The 24,722-nt window shown below is 41.0% G+C and overlaps 1 protein-coding gene across 3 annotated transcripts in view; it reads right to left on the bottom strand.

The window, feature by feature from the left end:
- Nucleotides 1-24,722, bottom strand: part of SDK1 (sidekick cell adhesion molecule 1) — a 360,897-nt gene that overhangs the window by 98,330 nt on the left and 237,845 nt on the right. For all 3 annotated transcript variants that reach the window (XM_015876860.2, XM_015876861.2, XM_015876862.2), the window contains 6 exons: nt 22,573-22,709; nt 15,852-15,999; nt 14,835-14,975; nt 11,588-11,769; nt 4,111-4,226; nt 748-940 (listed from right to left, as the gene is read on the bottom strand). In XM_015876860.2, coding sequence (XP_015732346.1) covers nt 748-940; nt 4,111-4,226; nt 11,588-11,769; nt 14,835-14,975; nt 15,852-15,999; nt 22,573-22,709 — 917 coding nt within the window. The remainder of the gene's footprint in view (nt 1-747; nt 941-4,110; nt 4,227-11,587; nt 11,770-14,834; nt 14,976-15,851; nt 16,000-22,572; nt 22,710-24,722) is intronic.

The raw sequence follows: 24,722 nt of genomic DNA, 5'->3' as shown, positions 1-24,722 counted from the left end.
GATCTGTAAATGTGCAGCAGTATATGAGATGCTCTGTAAGAAGAAGCCCTGGCCAGAACCAAGATCGCTGTGGACACACAGCTAGCTGTGAATGCAACTCAGCTGTCATCTACAACAGACATGCTAGATGTGTTAGTCCCAGACATGTCTTGAGCAAACAATTCCAGGAAGCCACAGAGGCCAAAATATTTTCTGATGCAGGAAACAATCTATATGCAAAACTATTTTGCTCTTTTTATCTCATTCCATGGATTTGACTTTAGTTCACTGAGTAGAAGCTACTGAATCATTGTGATGCTGGTTGTTTTACTTTATACAAATACTTGCAATATAGTATAGACACAGACATTTTCAATACACTGAACAGCAGAAGGAAACAAACTTAAATTAATCATTGATTTCCACAGGAAGCCCTGGTGCTCAATTCCTCAGATCAATTCATATTTATCTGGATACCTGAACATGGATTTAAGAGCACAAGGGTTCGCAGACAAATGATGTATTGTGTTAGCTGAACCACACCAAGGAGATTTCAGCTCCAGCCTTTCATTTCCCAGCAGCAAAAAGAACACAAGCAGACAACCAGCTGAGGTCATTGTCTGATGGAGAGTAACTTGGCAAGAGACTACAAACTGCTTTGTCAACTTGAGGCCTGATTTTAAGCACCCAGATGCGATAATTCTTGCTTTTCTCTCCAACCAACCCAAACCTGAGCATTGAGATTCCCTACCAGTGCTGACTACTCACTGTCTTCCAGTGTGCTCAGGAGCTGGGGTGCGCTGCGTGGCCCATCGCCGGGGGTGGTGAAGCACAGAACTGATGTGTAGTACGTGGTGTACTTCTTCAGGTTGGTGATGCAGCCGCTGTGAACACCGTGGAAATCTGGAGCAATTGTGACCACCGTCACAGTCCCTGGAGCATCCACTGGCCATGCTAGGAGCTAGAGAATGTAAACGTGGATGAGCTCTCATTAGAAGATGTATCCATTCAGAACCAGAGGACTAGAGCACGCTAAGCTGCCAAAACCATCTTAATCTGAATGTAAAAAACAAGCAATGCTGTTCAACTACTGTCAGCTCTGACGCTGAACAGATGGACAGAACGCTGTTACCATGATAACTGGAGGGATGTGTATAATGCTTACTATCATTAGGGGACATATCGATACTATAGAGGCATTATAGCTCTCAATTTCTGCTACTGAACAAGGCCAAAATTATTGCAAGTGCCTGTTTGTATAACATGAGTCTTCTGTGTCCTTCTGAGCTGGACAATCCCAGCTGTTGAAGAGAAGATGCAGTAAGAAAGGGAACTTCAGTGCTACTCTGAGATAAAAGCTTCATCTTATCATGGGGTTCCTTGAAAGATCCCATTGGGGGGAGAAATCCTTCTTCTCCCCCAACAGCCTTCAGCATCCCATAGACCAGCACCACTAAGAGGCAAATCATATTTCAGTACCTGATGATGTGCGGAGCACCACAAAAGGTTGTGGAACTACAGAAAGAATAGAACATGGCTGTAAGCAGGATTTGCACAGTTTTCAGCACCTAGGTCCCCAAAGTGAGACTCCTGAAGAAAATTCTATGCATTTAAAGTAACGTGCTTGGCAAGCCACAGTTCTTCCAGGTTTCAATCATCTCTGCGGCCCTGCTGGGTGATCAGTGTTTCTCAGGGTAAAATACTTTATCTATAAGTACCTAAATGAGAATTTCAGAAGTTCATTTTTGCAAATGACTTGGAAATGTTAAAACAATTTTTGAAATCACCTTAACAACTTAAGGGCCTAATGCTTTAAAGTGCTTTGGAAATTTCTATTATGTCCCCAAATCCTTATCTAGTGGCTTATATAAGCATTCTAAAATTCTATGCCTTACTCAGTATCTGTGTAAATCATGCTACTTGTATTGATTTCAGGCTCATAAACATGAATAGATGCTTGAAATTATTGAGCCATATTTAACACGTTTCGCCAATGTCTATTGGCTGATAATGAGACTATACTCCTTATAGTCAGAAAGCACAGTTAGAGCACTATAAGGAGTCATTTTGTTAGGAATATTTCATATTTGAAAGGTGCACTTTACTACTTCTTGAAATGCAAATAAATTTCAAAGAAAAGATAAAAACTGAATAATGGTTGACGGAATACTAAGTTTTATTTTCTTTTCTAAATCACCTTTGTGGATTACAATTGGCATTAATAACTTTGAGGGTCTGAACATTAGTCTGAATATCATTGCATGTTCTATAGAAAACATGTGCAGGAAATCAAAGTGAATAGTTTTGTCTGTTAAAGGACAAAATGGGTTTAACCCTGAGGAAAAGCAAAGGCCTGGCTTTGGTACTGGTATTTATAAACTGTATGGAATAAACTATGCAGTAAAGTAACTGTCACAGAACAGATCTCACAGCCTTTGTGCTGCAATTCACAAACCCCGCGAGAAATTATAAAGCTGTTGCAATTTAATGCAATCAAAGAGCTCCGAGTAAAGCAAAACTGTGATAATCTCAGAAGTTTTCACTGAACGCTGACAGATATAAATTGTGATTTTGGTTATTTTATAAAACTGATAATTAAATCAAAATTTAAATTAAGAGTTACTCAGGTGGTGAGATTAAGGCTCTTTGTACTGAAGGCGTGTTGGAATAAAACAACGAAATCTAAGAGATGGCTTCTTCAAATCCGACTGAGCTCATCAATGTTTGGATTGGCACCAGATAATTACAGTGTGCTGCAGTCCACTGACCCCCAAAGTGAGCTCGCTCATTCTCTACAGCCCAAGCAGAAGCCAGCTGCTTCTATTTCAGGATTTACTTCTGTAGCCTAAATTCCCTTCCAGTAACCTAGGCCTGAGAGCCAGGGAAGAAGACATACGCTTTTACACACACATGCTGCTTCAACTGGGGATTGTGCAACCATCGCTGTTCTGTACGAGAAATAACTTCCCTGTGAGAAATGGGAAAAAAGTGCTAAAACACACCTGCATACATCTACCTCAGGTTCTCCATCATTTTGAGACATCTCAGAAAAGGATCAAGTCTTCTCAAGCTGCCCAAAGAGGCTGTGGATGCTCTGTCCCTGGAGATGTTTAAGGCCAGGCTGGACAGGGCCCTGTCCTGTCTAGTATTAGATATGGAGGTTGGTGGCACTCCATGCATCAGGGGGGTTGAAGCTTCATGATCCTTCAGGTCCCTTCCAACCCAAGCCATTCTATGGTTTTATGATTCTACAATTCTCCAACTCCTAATATCCACCCACAGTTTACAGCCTATCTTCTGAACCTATCTATCATCCTTCTCAGCTCAGCCAACATTCCCTCACCCAACAGCTACAACAGACTTCCTCCTCCTGCTAACAAAACGTGCTCATCTTCCCTCATCCTGCTCTGCAATCACTGGAAGATTTCTCTTTATTCTTTCTAAGAATGTTCTTAAACGCTTCCCAAATTATATACCCGCTGCTGAACTGGTGGAGGAGTTTCTATTAAGCAGTCCTTCCTGAGAGACAGAAATAAAGCACTTGGCTCACTCCTTAGCAAACACTCTACTAGTGAAAGGATCCACAAGTGCTCGGTGAAGCACTCTCTGCTCTGCGCGCTGTTAATAGATATTGCCAGCTGCCCCATCAACAAGGACGTGCCGCGTCAATGCCGCTCCATCAAGCGTGATTAAAAATTTTACATTTTTACATCTCGGAAATCATCACAGTGGGAAAGTTAAGACAAATATTTGGTGTGACATCTTGGTTCCTAATTAAATGAATGGGAGCTTTGCATTAGAGTAGAGTGGAATCTCAGGGCTGATTTTCAGTGGCTCAGCAATGTGCCTCCTGTGCTGTTTGATATCAGACTGCTCTTTGGTTTGGAAACTGATGAAGGTATTAGAATGTTCAGCCTATGACATACTTCCCTCTCAGAACTCACATAAACCAGTGGAAGTCATATTAGAAGAAACAACTGCTCAGTTTTCTCTTTGTTTTGCTTCTGTAAGATATCCCTTAATATATACCGTCAACCTAGGACATTCATAGATTATTGGATTCAATTTCTAATCGTTAGATACCACGACTATTAAAGCAAACAAAGTTAAAGAAATCTTCCTTCTGTTTACCTTGTATCCTTGGTTAATACCATTGATGAACTGCTGAGGTGGAGGGCTCCAGAAGAATTGGATGGTGGTAGAGTTCACGGCTTCCACCTGCACGTTCTGCGGCGGAGCTGTCGGCACTGCTCCCATCAGCAGAGAGGAAAAGTAAATCAAACAGAATGGCAGAGGGGTGAGGGAGCAAAAGAGAAAGATGAGCACAGAACCTATTCACTGCCACTTATGAGTCACTAAGTAATAACAACCTAGAGAAAAGGATGCACTTCTTGTGATAGGGCAACCAGCAATGATTTGGAAAGAGTGGTAATTGAGTTATTTCTCATGTTCTCTCAGAAATTCTTTCAAGGGGAGGGGTTGAAATGATTTCTGAGCTTATTACTCCACAATGAGCTTCGCATAAAGACTTGAGACAGAAGCTAGGTAATGATAGGTGAACATCTCTCTTTCAATTATCCATGACTGCACAGAGAAATGAAGCTACACCAAGACATTTCTTGAGTCTTTTAATATCATGCAGTTCCTGGGCTCAAACCAGCAAACAGGGGATCAGCACAATCAAAATTCTAGTTCTGACTTATAACCTGGTGACAGGATCTGTTTGTTATTTATTGCTGCTTAAAAAATTAAGATGAGTCATATCACATGCAACAAAGATTTTTCTCGGGAATTGATGATGTTTTCATTTTATCTTGGTAAGATAATCATTCATTTATATTGAATCTATTATATATGATCTTGAAACAATGCAGCCTCAAATCTGCTAAAAGATGTGTGAGCATTTCATGTCAAGTGTTTAATGAGCACATGTGTCTCCAACACAAAACAAAAAGAATGGAACATAGAGGGAAACTGGCTTAAAAAAACAACACAACCCCACCACATATTTTGCTATTTAACACAGTGCCTCTTTAAATACCTTCCAGACCATTCCTTCAGCTCATTACTTTATGATACCATTTCCATAGTTCTCAGAGGAAGGAATACTAAGTCAAGTCTATTTTTCTGAAACTATCAAGCTTGTAGTAAGCTTAATAAGAAAGCTGCTACTTAAGTATTAAGACAGAAAAGTACTAATATCCGTAGTATCCTTTGAATCCTAAAAAAAAAAAAAAAAAAGTTTAATAAAGTTTCAAAAACGTGTATTGACAGTCACGTACATTTGTATTCTATGAAAGAGGAACTATCCACAAGTGGTTGTGAAGCTCAAAAACTTTGTTCCTTTTGCATCCAAGGGAAAATTTCTGCTAAAGCCCAATGACCCACGCTTCTCAAAAGTATCTGTAATTCCCACTGAGCAATGCTAGTTTGCTCCATACTTCTCAAAAACAGGTCACAAACTTTTAAAACTTCAAAGATCTTTTGGAAGGTGTATCTTTGTATGGAGGAGAAATGAAGACATTAACTTCAAAAATGTAAAAATGTCCCTTTGCCCACCAAAAGCTACACTTGTTTGAAGGAGACATAAAGGGCCGTTATTCTTAACTGGTGTACAAGGCATAGCAAGGCTGCAGCCAACAGAGCTGGGACAGTGTACAACTATCAAAGGCATTCACAGCTTAGAAATATAAACTCAGAAGCCTGGAGAAATCCTTGAAGATGTCAGGTTTGAAAGAAGCCAAGAACATCCACTTCCATGCCCTGTGACACTAAAACTCCCTGACAACTGATTTGAAAATTTAGCCCTGCACATTTGTTTTCTTAAGCTCAGAAATGGCGTATGCTTTGGAATTGTCTTACCCTAATTTAAAGCTTGGTGTCACCATTTATGAACTACGCTTAATTATTGAGCTCTAAAAAACAAATTGATCTGATACTACTCTAATTTTTCATTAAAATGTAGGTCCTATTTCCTGCCATGTATCATAATTCCTTATGTGCCTTTGGAAGGTTTTAATAATCTTATCAACTCACGGACATCATAAAGTTTTTGTACTTAAGAGATTCGTCAAATCATCCTGAAATACAGCCGTCTATATTAAAGCCAATATACAGTCATAATGAGTTGCTTCAGCTTCATTCTCCTACAAATATATTTTCACTTATTCAGGTTCTTCGATGAACCTGTTTATTACGAGAGCCACTAAATGTGCTTAAATTTGCTCATGTTCAATAGTTTGTATAATCGGTAGTGTAAGAATTTTTAAAAAATCAAAATTCATTCTTGCCTACATATTGGAATATTCTGATTTTGTAGCCACCAGAGATTTGTTATTGAAGAAGAAAACTGTACAAGAAACCTCTGAGTTAGCTTGTTATCAGAAAGTCATCTGGATATCATTGCTAATTTCATCTCCTTCTGTCCTGCAGGGTAAATCAGCTGAGGATTACCCCCCTGACTCACTCCTCTCCCTTCTGTTGAACACCATCACTCTATTTGGCTGTGCTGATCTTGTGATACAGAAAAACTGTTGTTTATACTTCACCCCATAAGCTGTTAACCAACAGCCCCACTCAGAGAAATACAGAACCTGGCAGCGGGAGGAAGATCCACTGATAGCTCTTGCTGTAGCACACCATGCAAATAGCCAGATAAGCACCTTAGGATAGGTTTACTACACTTTTGGAAAGGTGGATAACCACATGTGCTAATTATTTCTTTTAATGAGTGAAATATTTTTCTTTCATTAGGAGGTAATTCTCTGAAATGAGAATAAATCATCACAGCACAAAGAGAACCTGCTATGATATGAGAAAGGGTAAAAATCACGAACAGAAAACCTGAACACTTCAGAATGCTGGAAACTATGAGTTATATTACAATTCATCTTCAGAATCTTTATTGAATTATCAACATCTGCATCACAATGAATGCATTTAAAAGATGGAAAGAACGTGGTCTATCTAATAAGCATAAGCTTAATTATACTGCAGATGTGATATAATACATTTTTATATTCTAATCAGTAAAATATTGGCATTGTGACCTCAAATTTGCTTCAAAGTGACAGCATAAAGTTCTCCTTTTATGTTCTGATCCTAAAGGCTTCCTTGGGCATCTGAACAGTTTTGCATGAAAAAAGGAAAAAGTTTGAGAGAAGCCAAACCCGAGCAGACCTCCTGATCAGTTCAGAACTCAGACACCTTTCCCAGGTCACAGCCAGCACCTTGCTGAACCTGCAGTTGGCCCCATATAACATTTCCTAACTTGGCGGTGGATAGCTATCCTCGTCCTACAAGTTTCTTGTTGTCAGGCAGTCCAGGAGCTACTGATGTCAAATAGCTGTTTCAAAAGTAATCCCCAAGCATTTACGTGCTCGGTTTTTAAATCTCCTTCACGATTTTTGCAAGCATTCCTAAAACATCTCACACCGGAGACCCATCTGGGAGTCATCTTGGAACTGCAGATCAAATTGGTCAGACAAAACCAACTGTTACTTTCTTCCCTATAAAGTTCATACTGATGGAAATCTGTTAAGAGCTCAGCTCCGGGGACTGCAAGTTAATGTGCAGCATTCTAAGCAGAAAAGGTCATGGAAGCACTCTAGATAAAAGCCATTAAAAGGGTTTGGCTGACGGGATAATTGAGAGAAGAGAAGGCAATCAGGGTAAGCATGTGTACATGTAATTATTCTGTCTGTAGCTGTGTGAAAGTAGCATGTAAGCCTGCACAGATTCCCACAGCAAGACTGCAGGTCTTAAATACGGATCTCTAACAAAGGCCAGGAGAGGTCTCCTACTACTCCCAACCTCCTGACCTCTGGGCTGGCAGCTTCCACGTCTCAGCACAGCAGGCTCAGGGAGCTGCAGGTTTTCTCTGTGTGAGGATTCGGCTCTTTCAGTGCACTGGGAGCTGTGGGGAGAGTTCTTCTTGCAAAGCCTCTTTCCCTGCCAACCTTCCACTAAGCCGTGCTGTGTGCTGAGCAGCAGCAAGTGCATGGACGCAGGGGTCTCTGATCTCCTACACCTGCCAATGTGTGAAATTCAGAAGTGCAAGGTTTGGCACTAACTGCTAATTTCATGGCACTTGTAAAGCCATTAAGAGCAATGGAAAGAAGGAGATGGCAAATGACACCTAACAGTAATAAAACTGAGAGCTACAAAATCCTGATGCTATGTCTCTAACCTCCTTCTGCACAGCAGCAGCCAGACCCAAACCAGCATCCATGGATGCTACATGGCTGTTGGCGAAGTGAGTTGATGACTTGATGAGAAACCCTAGGGGAAAACTAAGGGAAAACGAAGGGAAAACTTAGTGAAAAGTTTATTATGTTTTGCTCAGACTTTCCTGGCCTTTCCAGCCTTTCATGCACAGAGCAGTAGGGCAATAAAACCACGTCAAATGACATGTTAAGACTTACAAATGTGATAAGGACATAAGACTGGCTTTGGGATGTTCACCAACAGAAAAATGTACCAGCTAAAGTAGACAAAAAAAGAAGGCTAATTCCAATGCATGGAGTCTAATGAAAGCTCTAATTACACACCTTGCCTTGGCTAAATCTGAGAGAGATTTTCACAGAGAGAGAAGCTTAAAAGTATTCATGCCAGTGAGATAAAAGGGATAGCCCTGAAGTAAAAGATGGAAGATTGCTTTCTCAAATCAGCCTGTAGGAAATGCTAAACAGGGCCAACAGTACTGAGCAGAAACAACATCACTGACATACAGAAAGACATTTGTACACCTCACAAAGCCATTCATATGAAAAGATATTGGAAAACTTCAGTTTTTCATATGGCAATGAAAAGTCCTGCGGGACACTGTTTAAATAAGTAAAATTTGCCCTATGCGGAAGGCTGGCCCAAATCCCTGTGAAAAGTAACATCAAAGTAAGGAACAGCTGGAGAAGCTCTGATGAAGGAAGACCTATATACACAGAGCATCAAAGGATTACGCTGAATATCACTCTGAAAAGACTTTCAAGATTTAGAGACAGTCAAACTGCCTGACCCCGGTGCTCGGCAGTTCAGTGCTTTGGCAGTAAGTCTTGCTGACATTTTATCTAGCTGACATTACGTGCCAGTCTCACTACAAGTTTAGATCATCTTTTAGCATCTTGCAAGTTTGGCTGCATTGCAGAGGCTGGAAATATTTGAAGAGCTTTGAGTAGCTGATTAGTTATCAGTTGCTAACACAATGCCAGAGGGCTAATAAGGGATTAATGGAGCGGGTTCTGGTATAAATCCACAGCTTGTATGGCCAGTCAATATTCTTCCCGACAAAGATGCCAATGTGCTGATCTGCTCCTGCCAATGGGGTGATCAGCTCCCAGTGCTCATTTCCTGCCAGGCTTTGACTGTGGAGCATGTTTGATTAATACGAGGCATTTCAGGTATTTTTCATCAGCGGACAGGCAGGTTCTTGCCTGCTTGGCTCACATCGTTTAATGCATGTCAGAATAGAGGTGGTGGTGGTCATAGCAGGAGAGAGGGATGGATGGGAGTGTGCGTCTGACATTTATCTCAGCTCGTATTAAAATCAGAGTGTGATTTACAGGGCAGTTTCACACATGGCTTTTCGTACTCCTGCTGGTTTGGTTCGGGAAGGACATTCTAGAGCAAGAAAACACTGTTTTCTCCTGTCACTTCCCAACTGCAGGAAAGATAAACGAGCAGGGTTTTGGACAGCAGCGCGTTACTTATGGAATCTTTATATTAATCTGATTTCCAACTACACCCAATTCCAGCTACCCTCCCTTCTTTTCAATTCTAATTGTAAAAATAATTCAGGCTCTTTTTAGAGCAGACTTCAGTGATTTGCACAGAAATCCAGTAAGGCATCTATTAGGAGATGACAGCTTCCAGCATCCATGAAGTAATTATGTAGTGCTGTTATTAAGTGCAGTTATAAAAAGAAAAAAAAAGAAATAACCAGTTTTTCATCTATGTCTGCCCACCGCTGAATAGCTACAAACTATACCAAGACAACCAGGCCACTGTATGTAGTCCTGCAGTATAAACACTCCCAATAGTTAATATGGATGCAGGACTGATTTCTCTTAATTTATAACAGTGGATTTATACCATTATAAATGGCAATAGACAGCCAATCAATAAAGGATGATGATAACAGCACATAATATCAGGGGAAATTAGAGTCAGCTGCAGGGTTTAAGAAAAAAAGAGTGTGAAGCTCAAACCTGAATCTTAACAGATGGGAGGTTAAGGTGATACGATAGCTTAAAATGTCCAAATAAACAAAGTAATGAGTTGCAAGCATATTCACAACATAGATTCAAATTCTGCGTGCAAACCAATTCTCAGTGGAGAATGGTGGGATACAAAACATTAATCCTGGCTGTAAAGAGAAGGGATTTTTAAAACAGCATTTCAAGGTCTGCTATAAATACTTCTAGAAAGATGTTGAGTGCATCTAGATTCCTCTAAACTGTGAGGGCTGAGATGCCCTAAGACAAAATACAGACAGATTCCTCTTTTAATTGTTGTGGTTAATTAGTACTGCATGCAAATAATCTTTTCTTAAAGATCTCCCAACAACTCAAGCTGCATCTAATCATGTTATAATGAACTCCTAGTAACAATTAACAAACAACTACGTAATCTTCACTGATTATAAATCAACTGATGCTCTGTAAAACTGCAAGCTTTTAAAATAGTTTGTTTTATGACCAATAACGTAGAGACCATGTACTGCCCAGTGCTCAGAATCCAGCACAATTCTCTAATTATGGGAATATAAGAAGGCGTTAAGGGCCTGGTACTTAATTATCCTACAGATTTTTATACCAATCTAGAGGTGTAAACATGCCTTACACTGGTTGTAAAAAGTAATTACATATCCTATTTTGAATGTAATTTATATCCTTCTTAAGGCACTTACCAGAAAGGTATGGAAAGGCTTTAACATAAAAACATAAAAATCAGGGCTTTAAAGATCATTTTATCTTCCTTTGCAAATCTCTGCACCATTCCCAAAGTGCTACAAAACATGCATTCTACACAGGCTCTATTTCTCTTTCTACAGTTCCCTTAAAGTTTATCCCATATTTCTAAAGCGAGCTATTCTTTGATCATCAGAACTAATGGCGTAGGTTTGCTCTCTGCTTGTCTCAAGTATTGCCCATGTGGCGTATTGCATATCTTGACCGCCATAAACCCAATTCTCTGCCATACTCTTCACGCCTCCCCTACAGGAGGAGCCTCTGCCCCTGTATGCCACGTGTCCTATAAATCCATTCCACAGACCACAGCTCTCTCCAGCATCTCTATTTATAACTTGAGCTGCAGATGATTCTGACCTGCAAGTGTGCTAAGATGTCATCATGAAGGTCAGGAAAAATAGATAAATTCTGAGCTCATGCACAGCTTTTTCTATAAAAAGGGTAGCAGCAGGGTCTTATTTTGTTTCTGCTTAGGCACTTGAATTTGTGTTTCCTACTTTCTTTCTTTCTCCCCAAAGCCGCCTACTGGATTTGACTGAACTGACCATTCATTTACCAGTTGTTAGCTGAGACTGCCATCTTCTCCCTAGGAAATGATGCATTAAACTGTGACAATAAAGGATGTCTTGTTCTGATTTGCTCACCTCCCTGCAGAGTGTATTCAGTCACAGGTCTGCTGAAGGCTCCCAGCCCAGCTCCATTGTAAGATGCCACCTGGATTTCATACTGGGTCCAAATGATCAGGTCTGTCACTAAGCAGTAGTTAATTTCTGCACTGGTGATGTTTTTGTACTGGTATTCTCCAGGGAGGCCGGCCAGACGATATCTATCACATGGGAAGAAAAACTTGCAGTTAATTGGCTGATATCAATTATAGAAAATATCCTGACTAACAAAATAGCTTCCTTTGTGAACAGGTAATATCCTCGCTTTTACAGTAGAATTATACAAAGAATAATGAAAACTAATGAGAAACAACAGACTAACTCCTGATAAGATCACATCTTGTTTGACTGCCAGAGTATTTATAAGCTGATCTCGCTGAGATTACACACACAGGGCTAAACAAAATGGGTACTTTATTCTACTTTATGGCTGCAGAAAAATTACAGCTTTTTAAATGTGGCTTGTCTAGTAAAACCTGTGATTTAGTAGGAAAAATTGCCCAGATGTGATTTTTATCAGGGTGCTGCTGTAAATCAGCTAGAGAAATGCTCTTTTCCTCCTCTGAAGTCTGAAAAGGAGAACTCAGAGGGCTCTGACCTTCGGGAGCTGCGGGCACTGCCATCTCTGCCTCCCACCTGGACTCGCTTCATGGTGTAATATTAAATAAGGAGTGAATAAATTTGAGATTGAAGGATTTGTTAAGCTTGGGGACTTCAGGAGGGCTGAACCAGGAAAGGCGAGTGGTGCACACCCAGACAAACTCTTTGCCGAGGCATGAGAAGCTGGAAAATGGAATATATTTTCCCCTGTAAAAACTGTATTACAGAAAACAGCCCTCTTGATGTGTCTTTTTAGGCCAAGAAAGTACGGAGAATAAATAAGCTATGGAAAACAAACAAACCTTGCATATCTCTGAATGCGAATAACTCTGTGTGCTTTCCTTCCTTTGTTGAAATGGTACAAGGGGTGATTGTGATGTGCTAAACCACACCAAACAGATTTTCTTCTAAAATCTCCCCCTAATGAGGTCAGCTCTTGATCGCCGACCACCCCCTTCTCCTCTGTTGCAGAGGTCTGACTGTATTTTGTCATACTCAGCATTTGTGATCCTAAAATTCCCTTCACAAAATACAAATGGAAATAAGCATCAGCTCCCAGCTGAGCTTATGGGATGCCTTTTTTCCTTTCTACTTTACACGACATCTACCTGTTCCTTTATTTGTCACCTGCCAAGGCTGTACGCACCTTGGCAAAGCCGACTGTTGACGCGGAGCTGTTTTGTCTCACACCCAGCAGACAAGGTGCAGAGTGCCCCTGTGATTTAATCTATTATGCTGTTAGCATGGCACTCCCCTAAATGCAATACTGCCAGGGAGAAAAAGGGCAGAGAAAGAAGGCCAGTTCAGAAATGTCATGTCTTCATGATTTTTCTCACCGCGGACTTTGATGTATACTCCATGTGACTTGTGCAGTGCACCTTCACTTTTAAAGATCAGGTGTACCATCAATTTAGTATCTTCAGTGTCAGGTCTCTGGGATGCATGGTGGTGTATCCCAATTCTATAGAAATCAGTGCAGGAAGACCTTTCTTCAGTGCACATATTGCTGCGGCCAAACATTCTGACTTGGGAGAACAGCTTGGTTTATTACCTGGGACAGCTGTGCTTTTATATTATAATCTTAAATTCCTTTTGAATAAATGCTTTTGCTGCTCTGTGATCTAGACAAAGTGTGTAGACATCAAAAATGTCCACAGATTGAGCACAATGAATATGATCACTCCCTATTAAAATGGGAAGAGATGTTATAGAGAGGACTGTTATTATGCTAATCACAGTTGTAGAAAACACTTAGGCTAAACATGACTGAAAATGCTATACAGACTAAGTGGAACAGATTGCCAGAAGTGGGAGGCTACATGATTGCTTTTGACCTAATGCTGAGACTGGTTCAGACACACCAGGAGTAGCTTAGGAGTTAATCCCACCATCCAGTAGGCTGGTTTGAATGAAAGAACTGTGCAAACAACGTTGTATCCTATGCAAAGGGGTACCCAGCTCTCATGAAAAGATTTAGCTAAGGGCAGAAGCAGAAGCATCATTTCCCAGCTGTCAGTGATGACTGGCACTGCTTTCAAACTGAGCCCAGATCTTAAAACCACAGCATTCCTTCCAGTGGCTCACCACTGTCAAAGGCTCAGTACAGGTGACAGGGAGATTAACCATCATCTTCAGCTCTGCCTATAGAGTTAAGGAACTTTCCAGCTCTATTTTGGGAACTCACCAACATTCTAGCACCAGAAAACAATTTCCACCCATGCCAGCAAAAGCAGGAACACAGTGCAAACAGGAGACTGGCATTTATACTGTAGCATTTAGTTAAACTTTTAATAGATCTGGAAGATCCTAAGTTAAAAATATCAGCAACCTGCTTGCAATAGGCTATAAGCATCAGCAGGAAATATGTCAGTGGGGGTGCAATGCTTGTGTGTTTCCCACAAAAATTCTGTTTTAAATGGTGCTTCCCTTCTAAAAGGGATGGGCCCAGCTGGCTGCTAACATTGCAGGAAACGTAGAAAGCCAAACAATCCAGCAAGCTGTAGATGAATTGGGCAGGAGTGAATAACTGAGTCCTAAACAATAAGAAAATGGAAGTGCTCAGCAAAGTCTCTTGGTGTGGCAGCACCCTTTCCTAAAAATAAATCCTCTGTAAGCAAAAAACTGAATGATTCCCAGTTACCTGTCTGAATCTGTTTCTCTTTAATACAGCTGAGACTGAAAGAATCTCACTCAATTGACCGATTTTCAAAACCAAATCAAGTTCTGCCACAAAGCATTTGACCTGTCGTTCCCCCTCTCCATTTTGTTTGGCACAAAACTGATAGTTATTGATTCTATTCTTGCTCTTCCATAGTGTAGGAGTCCTTTGTTTGTTGTGTCTTTGGTAAGGTAATAAAGCTCTCGAGCAGTAAGCTGAGATTGTAATATGCACAAATACATCTGCAATGCACAGGCTGCACTGTACCAACTACCCATGTAAACATTTTCTCATAATTAGTGCTTCACTTCACTTTGAAAATGGGAAAAAGTTATCTGGATGCTGATAGTCTCCATAGGAAACCAGCCCACACAGCAGGCTCACCCAGAGCCTGACTCACACCATTAGGAGCTCCCTCATGCACACATGAGTCTAGTTCTAGACCTTGGAGGGAAGAAAATTACTCACCTTAGGATGTACCCATGAAGAACTCCGTTATGTTCGCTTTCAGGAGGAGGCTGCCACTGGACCATGATGGACTGATTGGTGCGCCCGCTGGCCACGATGTTTTTAGGTGGGGCACTGGGTGGCTCCTCAGGTAGCATCAACCTGAATGGAAAAGAACGTGGTGGAGATAGGTGTCAAGATGAAGGATATAGAACATTTCTATTTCACGGATCCAACTCCAAGTGAACCCATTTCGTTTATCAAAGTCTGATGACTAGAAAGAAATATAATGCTGATCAAACTGCTGAAGACATGCATGAAATAGTTACAACAAATCAACATAATAAGAAATCAGTTAAGCAAGTAGTAAGACAGACAGCTGAGGTAACCTTGTTCTCTCTGAATCACCCAGGCTTCTACAAGTCTTTAAAAAGATTACAAGCCTGAATGAGCCAGAGCTCAGGTCCAGTGTCTGTGACTCCTCTCAAATTGTTTCTTTCAGCTCTTTCAATATTTTTCATATCAAATTCCTACATTTTGAAAAAGCCATTTAGAGTTCAGCTGCTCTGCAATTCAAGCTCACAGCAAGCTCTGGTTCACAGAGGAAGGGGGATGCATTTGAAACTAAATTTGATGAAGCTATTCTTCTATGTCACATCTGGGTGAATTCCAGAAGTAACATTGCAATGATTGGGTGAAAGCTGTACTCCTTGCACGGCTAACTGCAGTGACTTAACACAATAGGAATAAAAACATTTTGCTTGCACATACACCTATTTGACCACATTCCAGGTTTCTGTTTACTGATACACTAGAAACACGAGGGCACCTCTCCCATCATGTGCTGGTTTCCTGCATCGTCTAATTGCCAATTCACCAATTACTAACAGCTGCAGAGCACTCTCCAGAGACCTGGGTAATGATAACTGCTCCGCTCCTTGCTTACTGTGCAGTAAGCAGAAGATAATCTTATTTTATTCTCTCACAAACAACATTTTTTTCTCCCATACAGTATGCAGGTGTTTATTTTTGCTGTACCTGCTGGTCTCAGAGCTGTACTGGCCTCTTCCCACCTGGTTAACTGCACACACCCTGAACTGGTAGGTTCGGGCTGGGGTGAGTCCACTCACAGTGACAGTGGTCATCTTTGGGTCCAGATTTGATAGGTGAACCTTCCAGGGAGAATCTGTTGGATGAAGGAACATTTGAAATTGGTGGAAGCACTTGTTGAAAGCTCTGCAGAAGGGAGGACGTGTCTGTGGCTGCACTTGTTTTCCTCAGAGGAACTTTACCAAGAAGTTTCTTTCCAGCAAAAGAAACGTTCCTGTCAGCCCACACGGTTATGCAGATTGCACATTTGTCTACTGGAAAGTGATGCTGCACATGTCATGGCATAATAAATAAAAACTATATTCATTAACATTTTAATAAAAGAGGAAACAAGCATGATAAAGACAGATGGGCTGTGTATTTCACAACCCATCTGTTTGGCAGGCCATTACAACACCACACCCATGAGTGGCTCTGGTGGAAGGTCTGTAATGAAATTCGCAGGCAGTTTGGAATAGCTTTCTACCCAGCTTGCAAGCAGGTGTAGAAGCGTGATGTTCTCTGCCAAATCAGCCCTTCACTGTAAGACCTGAGAAAGCTTCTGCTTCAGATTCTCCATGTTTTATTCTTCTTCCATCTAATCATTTCCTAGGAAGGCTCCCCGGTATAAACAGCCCCAGTAGTACTATAAAACCTTTGCTGTCAGTTCAGATACTTCACACACTGAGCTCCTCTGATGCCTAAACTGTATTTTCAAGTTTTCAAACAGGTCAGAAATTAAGCATGTTGAAAATTAAATATCCTGACTTCTTTTCTTCCCAGCCTGATGGTATAAATTCTCCCCAAAGTCATGACTGAAGCACTGAAGGAGACGTGACATTTGGTTTGTGTTGCAACAGTACAGCAATGGAAGCAGCCAACTTAAAGATTTGTTCAGTTTTTAAATAATACCAGCTGTTTTCAGGCTCCCTGCTCAAAATCACAAATACTTCTGGAAATGATTGAGGAGCTAGCTGTAGATTTTGGCAATGTATCTGTGCATGCTGCTCATCAGAAGTGCACTGCTGCTTCTGGCAGGTCACCTCCACGTCTGCCTGAAAATGAAGATGAGATGTCCCAGATGTGAAAGGAAAACTTCACACCAAGATGTAAACCACTAAATCAGTGTTTTTCTGGCAGATTCCTAAGCAAGTTTAAGTCTACTGGGGTGTTGATGCCTGTTGGGCTCTGCATCTTCAAATTATTCGGAATATATTTATTCCAGTAATGGCTGTCTGAGAACAAAGTCTTTTTTAACAAGAAAACTGACACAGCAGAATACTGGGAACACTGAAGAGGGACATTTGCACAGCGGTCAGGTTCCATCACTGCCAGCTGTTGATGATTTGCCATCAGATGCTTCTGCTGCAAGGTCTGGATGGAGATGGGTCTTAGTGCAGTGCTGGGCTTTGTTTACAAAGCACTCAAAGGAAGGATACCTGCATTTGTTTGGTGCACCCTCTTTCCTTCCCTTTCGATCAAGCTTCTTTTGAGGCTTAGCAAACAACTGTTCACATTGTGACATCCAGAGAGCACGGTACCCAATCAAGATAAGGCAACGTTCAGCCATGGCTGACTTAGTAAGTTGCCTGAAGCAGCAGCATGAGGAAAAGGGAAGAACAGACAACATTAAGAAAGCAAAATACCCTTGTATGAGCCCTTGGGTAGTGGTCCATTTCCTACAGCAAATCAGTTCCATTTGTTAACTGCTAGTGTAAACACCACCTGAGAGTGCTTAACCCAAGCAGTTCAATGCAGTGAGCAGTTTGATTCAACAATAGGGCCTATTAATCTCCTCACCACCTTGGGGCTCCACTCTGTTTATATGCTGCATCTGTAGAATACTTTATTTATTCTTTTTCCTCTCCTGGTGGAAGATAAAAGATCTGGCAGGAAGAGAGATTAAACTGAAAACTAATACAAACGAACCCTATTCATCTCTTGGGCACTCTGACTCCTAAAGGGAGTTTGGAGGGGATTCGCTTGCTCCTGGAGTAGTGGATACAGGAACTGTGCAGAGTACCTTTACAATTTAAATGTCTTTTTGTCTTTCCTTCTTTTTTGGGCAATCAGTCAATAAACTAAATATTTGGAGAGGCCGTTCCCCCTCCTTAAACAGAGAACGAAGCCCAGTGCAGTCCAGCAGTTTGTTTTACTGCTGTAGTTCTGATGTTGGAAACCTTCCCTGAGTTTTTCAGCACCGACTCCCATCTCCCGCAGGGATGGCTGTCACCTGCCTGTCCCAGGAAGGCTGGAGAAGTTCCACGGTGAGAGACTTGCCAGGTCAAACTAATAAATAAATCTCTGTTATATTGAACAGACCACGCTAATCCTCCATTTAACTTAAGCTGTCCGGAGTGTACTCTGGGCTTTGCTTGCTTGCTTTTCCGCTGTAATTGCCACTGTTTGAAAAACTCACAGCTAGTTGTCTATCTTCTTAAGGATATTGGGTATTCTGAATTAATGCTGACTGCCTCTCCAAGTTAATTTCTTGGAAACCAAGAATCTCACAGGCTACTCTTGAGCATGCAATGCAATTTCTGGCTTTGTAGAAATGACCTGTTCTGTTAAGAAGTTTTGGATGCACTCGCAATATATATGTTTGATAGCACCGGTGATTCACCAAGAGGCATTTCTTTGACATTTCCCTGCCTACCTCACGATTCTTGCACTGACTGCAAGTTCCTCAAAAAATCATTTCTGTTTGCTATTGCAGATCACATCTGCTGCAGAAATCTAATTTTGTGCAGCTTTGGAGTGCATTTCCATCTCTTTTCTTCTCCAGGGGTTTAGCATAGACAGAACTACTGCAATTTAGCACACTACTGGAGTTTACCAAATCCGTCTTTTGTGACAAAATGATATTGCGAAGAGTTCAAACAAAAACAAAGTTTTTCATCCTTCCTTTGGTAGAACTTCAACAAAGTTTACCACTGCCCCGAGAAAAAGTATCTTTCAGCACTATCACATACGGATCTCAGTCATGTTTGTAAGAAAACAGCATTGTTTTGCCAAGATTTATCCCTGTGTTCAACTTTTATCATTTCAATATCTGCACCAAGTTCAGCAAGACAATTCATGAGCTCAAAGTGAAGCATCTGCAGATGCTGTTTATAGGAGCTTTAATTATCTCCTCATTGGTGTGATGTGATGAATCTGAGTTGTATGATTACATGCACAGATAGCCCAGAATATAATATATGAGAAATGTATTTTAATGTTAACTCCACTTGACAGGATTCTCTAAGTATTAATTTGTTCAGATAAAAAATTGGTCAGAATAATTTTTGATTAATCACTGGTATTTAAACTCCTTCCAACTCCATGAGGATACCTCATAGGGATTCCTAGGAACACTGCAACAGGGGTTAAAGAGGTAGTGAAACATCCAAACATCACGTTAGTGCAAATACCAGCCACGCATGCTACAATTCATTTGAAAATCTTATTTGAAATGAAGGTTCACATTCCTGGCTCTGTGTGGGCAGAATAGTTAATGACTGTGTTTCCCTGGAAGTGTGCTTTTCAAATTAGATTATAAATTTGCCCCCAAATGTTTAAGGCCATATGCCTCAAATCACCCACAGACACAGCCTACTGCGAATACTTGTAATTTGAGAATTATTACATTATGCCAAATACATTCATTTTAAAAATTAGGTGACTTGGTGACTGGAATCGTTCATATTTCCAGCAATTTATGCATGCGATCTGCCACTGTTTTTTTCCCTCTAATTAAAAGATGGTTTTTATATCTCTTTATTGAATTGATATTAATGAAAAGGATTTCTAATCCATGCCAGGTGGAGTGACACGCCTCTCTCTAATGTAGCTGGTAATTAGTCCTCTGAAATCTACACTCATTATTTTGAACCCTCTTCAGCAAGTCCTCTGAAACAGATACTGTTATTATGCATTCACTTATGGTGCGTGTTTCAAAATGTACAATGGATTCGGAAATGGATTAGAAAATTACTTAAAGCAAAACTGCTCAAAGAACAAACAAAACTAGACTACATTTTGGCCTTTGTAACAGCAAAGCAAAACCCATGCATTAAAGCTCCACAGAACGAAGAACAATGCCTTCTATGCAGCTTTGCTAACTGGAAAATAAATCATAATTCTGATGCCCCTCTCTAAGCTTCAGATGTGTGAAAACAAACTGAGATTGGGATGTTCAGCATATTGCACTGATGCTGACGGTGGAAGAGCTACAGCTATGAGCACATGAGTTCATGGAAGGCATACGTTGAGTCATTGACAGTTGTTCTCTCTGCAGCACAAAAGAGGCCCAATGGAAAACCCGACAGAAGATTTTCTTTGGAAAGCAAAGAGAGATTCTGCACAGAATCAGGCAAAAATTACACCTTTGTGAGATCAAATGTCAGCTTCATTTGTGAACATCACCTGGGGGTGGGGGGAACATGACAGGACCAAGGAAATAAACTGTTTTCCAAAGGAGTAGTATGTTTGGAAACTAGATATTAACCACACGCTACCAAGATCACAATGACTCCAAAACCAAACACCTGAAGAAAATAAAACAAAACGAGACCTTGACAATATTCAGACATTACAGCCAGCTTTGCAAAGAGTTGATGTTATTCCATCACTCTGTTGACAACTTTTAAGCTGAGCAATAACATATAAAATGAGAGAGCACAGTGAGAGTACAATACTGAAGTGCTTGGATTCCTCCTAGTCCTGCCTCTATGGGTAACCAGTTAGAGACTGTGCATAAAAGCAAAGTAAATAAATGTAGAGACAAAAACCTCAAAGGAGAGCAAGGTCTACAATAGTTCTGGGAGTTCAGATGCTCAGACCACAACAAGCCTGGTCTGTGTTTGGTTTATGCAGCTGCAAGTCTGCTGAAGTACGTATACCTATGATTTGTGATAATGAGACTCTCTCAGTGGTTGATTGCAGTGCCATCAGCCAAAATTATTGGATCTATCATGGAACAAGCGAGGGTTCACAGGATCCTGCAGAGCTCTGAGAGACTGCATAATTTCTGGAGCACTACTGTTGATTTTTGCTGAGCCTTCCACAAATTTCAGGAAACAAATTATAGCATTCTTGAAACGGCAGCACATCTACTCTATTTGTGTACTAGACCTGCAAGGCCTCATTCCTACAAAGATGCTTAAAGACCTTCCAAATCTGACCTGGAGACTGAGTGGGCTCTGTGATGCTTCCCAGTTAACGCAGCACAGCTCAGGACCCACGTGTATATCTCTGGCCAGCTCTGTGCTGTCTCCAGGCAAACACAGCTCTGCTATCTTTGTATCATGTCCCCAGACTGAGAGTTGATTAACTTGTCTCTGTCAAAGTCACTGGGAGACACGAAACACTCAGGGCAATAACCCTGAGTGAAAGAACAGGCACAGGGAGTGAAAATGCAGTTACTGGCCTGTAGTCAACGTGAGGAGAGAGAAGAGGGATGATAAAACAGTTGGCGATGAAAAGGTGTAGTGGGGTGTGAGCTCAGAACACTGTGAATTTTCTGAGTCATTCGTTAAAAAAATAAATACATCCAGAACTGTGTTAAGGACAGCAATCCCAGACACCAATGGGGATTTCCTTTACAAAACTGCACTTCTTGCAACAGATGTCAAGATCATCAGTTCTGGGACCTCTGTATCAGAAAAGTTATGCACTCCAGCCTGCAAAGCACACGGCTTGTATGTGATCTGAAGCTCAAGTTTCATCTCAGTCTCTCTGTGTGGCAAAACAAAACACTACTCTCTAGATAATAAGAAATCAGCACTGTTTCACATTCAGTTATGCAGCGGCTAATTTCCACATGTCAGAAAAAGTGATGCTCTTAATTTTTTCATCAAGAACCAATTGTTAGGCTTGGATTTCCAGCTCCTAGGGTGATAGAGATTAGAAAGTATTGCCAAGGTGACCGATTTCCATATAACCTCATCTTTCCATCAACTCTGAAAGAAGCATTTAGCAGTGTCCCTGAATAACCTTGCAAACAGAGCCAGAAAGGACGAGCCATTCAGCATGCCAAACCTGTGAGCAGCAGCTATTCACAGTGATCAGGTTTGCAACCTAAGAAGGTTACAAACAAAGGTAAAAGGTTTGTATGTTTCATGGGTCAGTATCCTCAGCCACCGACCTGAAAGAAGGTTCTAAAAGAACAACCTAGGGCAACTGGAGAAAATGTATGAAACCATATACAGACATAACAGCAACTCCTATTGGCATCCAAGTTTGTTCCTATGACAGACCATCAATTCCTTATGCTATCAGACTGCCTGCACTTTTCAGGTGAAACTGGGGCTCTGAAAGCATCAGAGTATCTATGAGCACAGAGCAGAGGACAACAGGAAAGAAATAAAATGTGACTCCTGCTATTTTACAGATGTCAAATAGAAGCGTGGAGCGATGAACTGATGTGCTTGAAGTCAGGCGGGCAATGCAGGAAGTAGAACTACGGATTTCCTGTATACCAAATCCACCATATTAGGTCTTTTTTTTGTGTAGTTGAACTCTATCAGGGTGTTAACAGTTGAGTGTAATACCCAGGACTTCCCTGTAAACTGTCCCTGATTTAGCAAATAAAAGCAAGGTTTTGTTGGCAGCTCTGGTAAAAAGCTAAGTCTGTAAGGCTAAATAATTAAGACAAATATGAGGTTGGGACATATTTGACTTTACTCACTGTTCTCAGAGAGCTCGACCATGTAGTATAGAACGGGGCTGTTTCCATCAAAAGGACGCACCCAGGAAAGCACCACACTGCGGCTGTACGAGGAATTCAGCGTGGCCAGAAGATTCTGAGGGGAATGAGGCAGCTCACTGTGAAGGAAAACAGAAAGGAAGACAAAAAATGCACAGCAGAATCAATCTATATTTCATTCAGGACAGTTGTACAGGCAGCTAAATGCACATGACATCAGAATTGTACGATGATAGATATAAAACTACCAGCAGCTATTGTGCAATTAAATAAATGAAAGACATCTCTAAATTATTCACAATTTTGTCCTATTTGGGGGGGGGGAAAAAACCCACAACTTGTGCTGAAAGTCCCAAGGCTGAAGCATAGAACAGCTAATAGAAATGTTGCTAAATGTGGAAGAAGCCAATTTTCATACTGTTTTTAGATTGAGACAAGTTGGTCAATAAATTTCCCTCTCACTTTTTCCCCCCTTCTTACAGTGATGTCCTAGCAATATGACAGCAGTAATACATATAAACAGTAAAACACATGGGAGATATGATTTAATGTGGAATTTTTCATACTCAAGGAAGCAGAAGACATTGACACTATCCATATAGAGCTACTAATCAAAATTACCATATGTATTCTTAGGCTACAGAACAGCTTGATTTACTCATGGATTCAGGCTTATCCTGTCATGGATAGAATCTTTCCTTCTTATAATAAGGATTTTTTTGGAAGCACCCAACCAGAAAATGTAGAGAAAATGCCTGTAGAAACCCCATGGAAATACAAAATGAAACATTAAAAAATACAAATAAAACAGCAGCTCAATTAAAATGTGTAATTTCTCAACATAAAGGCAATTTATGGAACAACGTTTCATTTGGACTCATTTACTGAAAGTCAGGGGCTGCATGGTGCAGTGAGAAAACTAAATTCTGCTGCACCCCTTATGTGCTGAACTGCATTCAGTGATGCAGCCATTATATTAAAGCCTGACTCTTGGTCCTTCCATTCTGGCCTTTAGGAGGACAAGGACCTCTGTCAGGAAAGGAAGAGCAAGAAGGACGAGTTTTTGCCCATTCAGTCCAGTGTTTCTTCCCAGTGGCAGCCCTTCCTCAGCATGGGCTGCTCATCTGCTCTGATCAGAGCAGAAAGCCACAAGCAGACTTTATACTCTTAATATTAAAAACAGTAATTTCACACTGTAATGTATCATGCTACTGAAGGCTTACAGTTATTTAAAAACCGCAGCTCCTTAGCCACTCACAAAAGTAAATACAGACTCTGGCATTAAGCCAGAACAATGAATATGCTCTGGATTCAGGTTTGTGCTGGAAGATTGAGGAATGTAGAAGTGAGGAGCCAAAGAGTTGCAAGAGAAATGCACAGATGGAAAGCTCTCACATCCCACCTCTCCCTAGGCTGGAAGGATTCAGGTGCTCCATTCCTAGGGTTAAGCTTGAGATTAAGGCTCCTCCTCTCTCATCTGATTTTAAGTGCCTAAGCAAATCAAAAGCATGGTCACCCCAGGCTCCTGGGGGCAGAGGATCTTGTTATTAATTACATTCAAGTGCTTGGTCATGAAACCTTGATCTCTATACTGATTACAAATGTAGGTATCACTTGGGTCAGGGCTGGCAGCATCCAGGCTTGGATTTTGATGCAGAAACAGCTGATATCTGTTCAGTTTGGGATAAGAGGGAACATCAGGCACAGAGAAGAGCGTGAATGGGCTCAACAGATGCAAACTTTGAGCAGAGTACTGCCAAGTTTTGGATATGCCAGCTTAGGGAAGATGGGGACATGAAAATAAAGCAAAAGGGCAGCTGGCCTGCAAGGCAAAATAGAAGAGAAAGCCTGCCATGTGAGAAGCATGGAGTGAAGTTTAAGATACGGCCATTTACACAGGGACTACAGGCGTGTGCTCCTTAATTTTGAATGAAACATTAAATTATAATAAACACTAAACCTCCGCTATAACTTATCATCATGTCCCTGAGCAAGCTGGTTAGAAAAATGTTTTCGTGATTAAGCTGGCAAAGGAAATTACCGCAGGAGACTGAAACCTCTTGTTGTGACGGCTCAGAGAAGTTGCAGTCTCCACATCATTTATCACCAGGCCCAGTGGGATGAGCTCAGTG

This window comes from Coturnix japonica, chromosome 14, assembly GCF_001577835.2.
Source record: "Coturnix japonica isolate 7356 chromosome 14, Coturnix japonica 2.1, whole genome shotgun sequence".
NCBI classification, from domain to species: domain Eukaryota; kingdom Metazoa; phylum Chordata; class Aves; order Galliformes; family Phasianidae; genus Coturnix; species Coturnix japonica.
The sequence above is the reverse complement of the archived record's forward strand: the minus strand, read 5'-3'. Positions and strand labels throughout refer to the sequence as shown.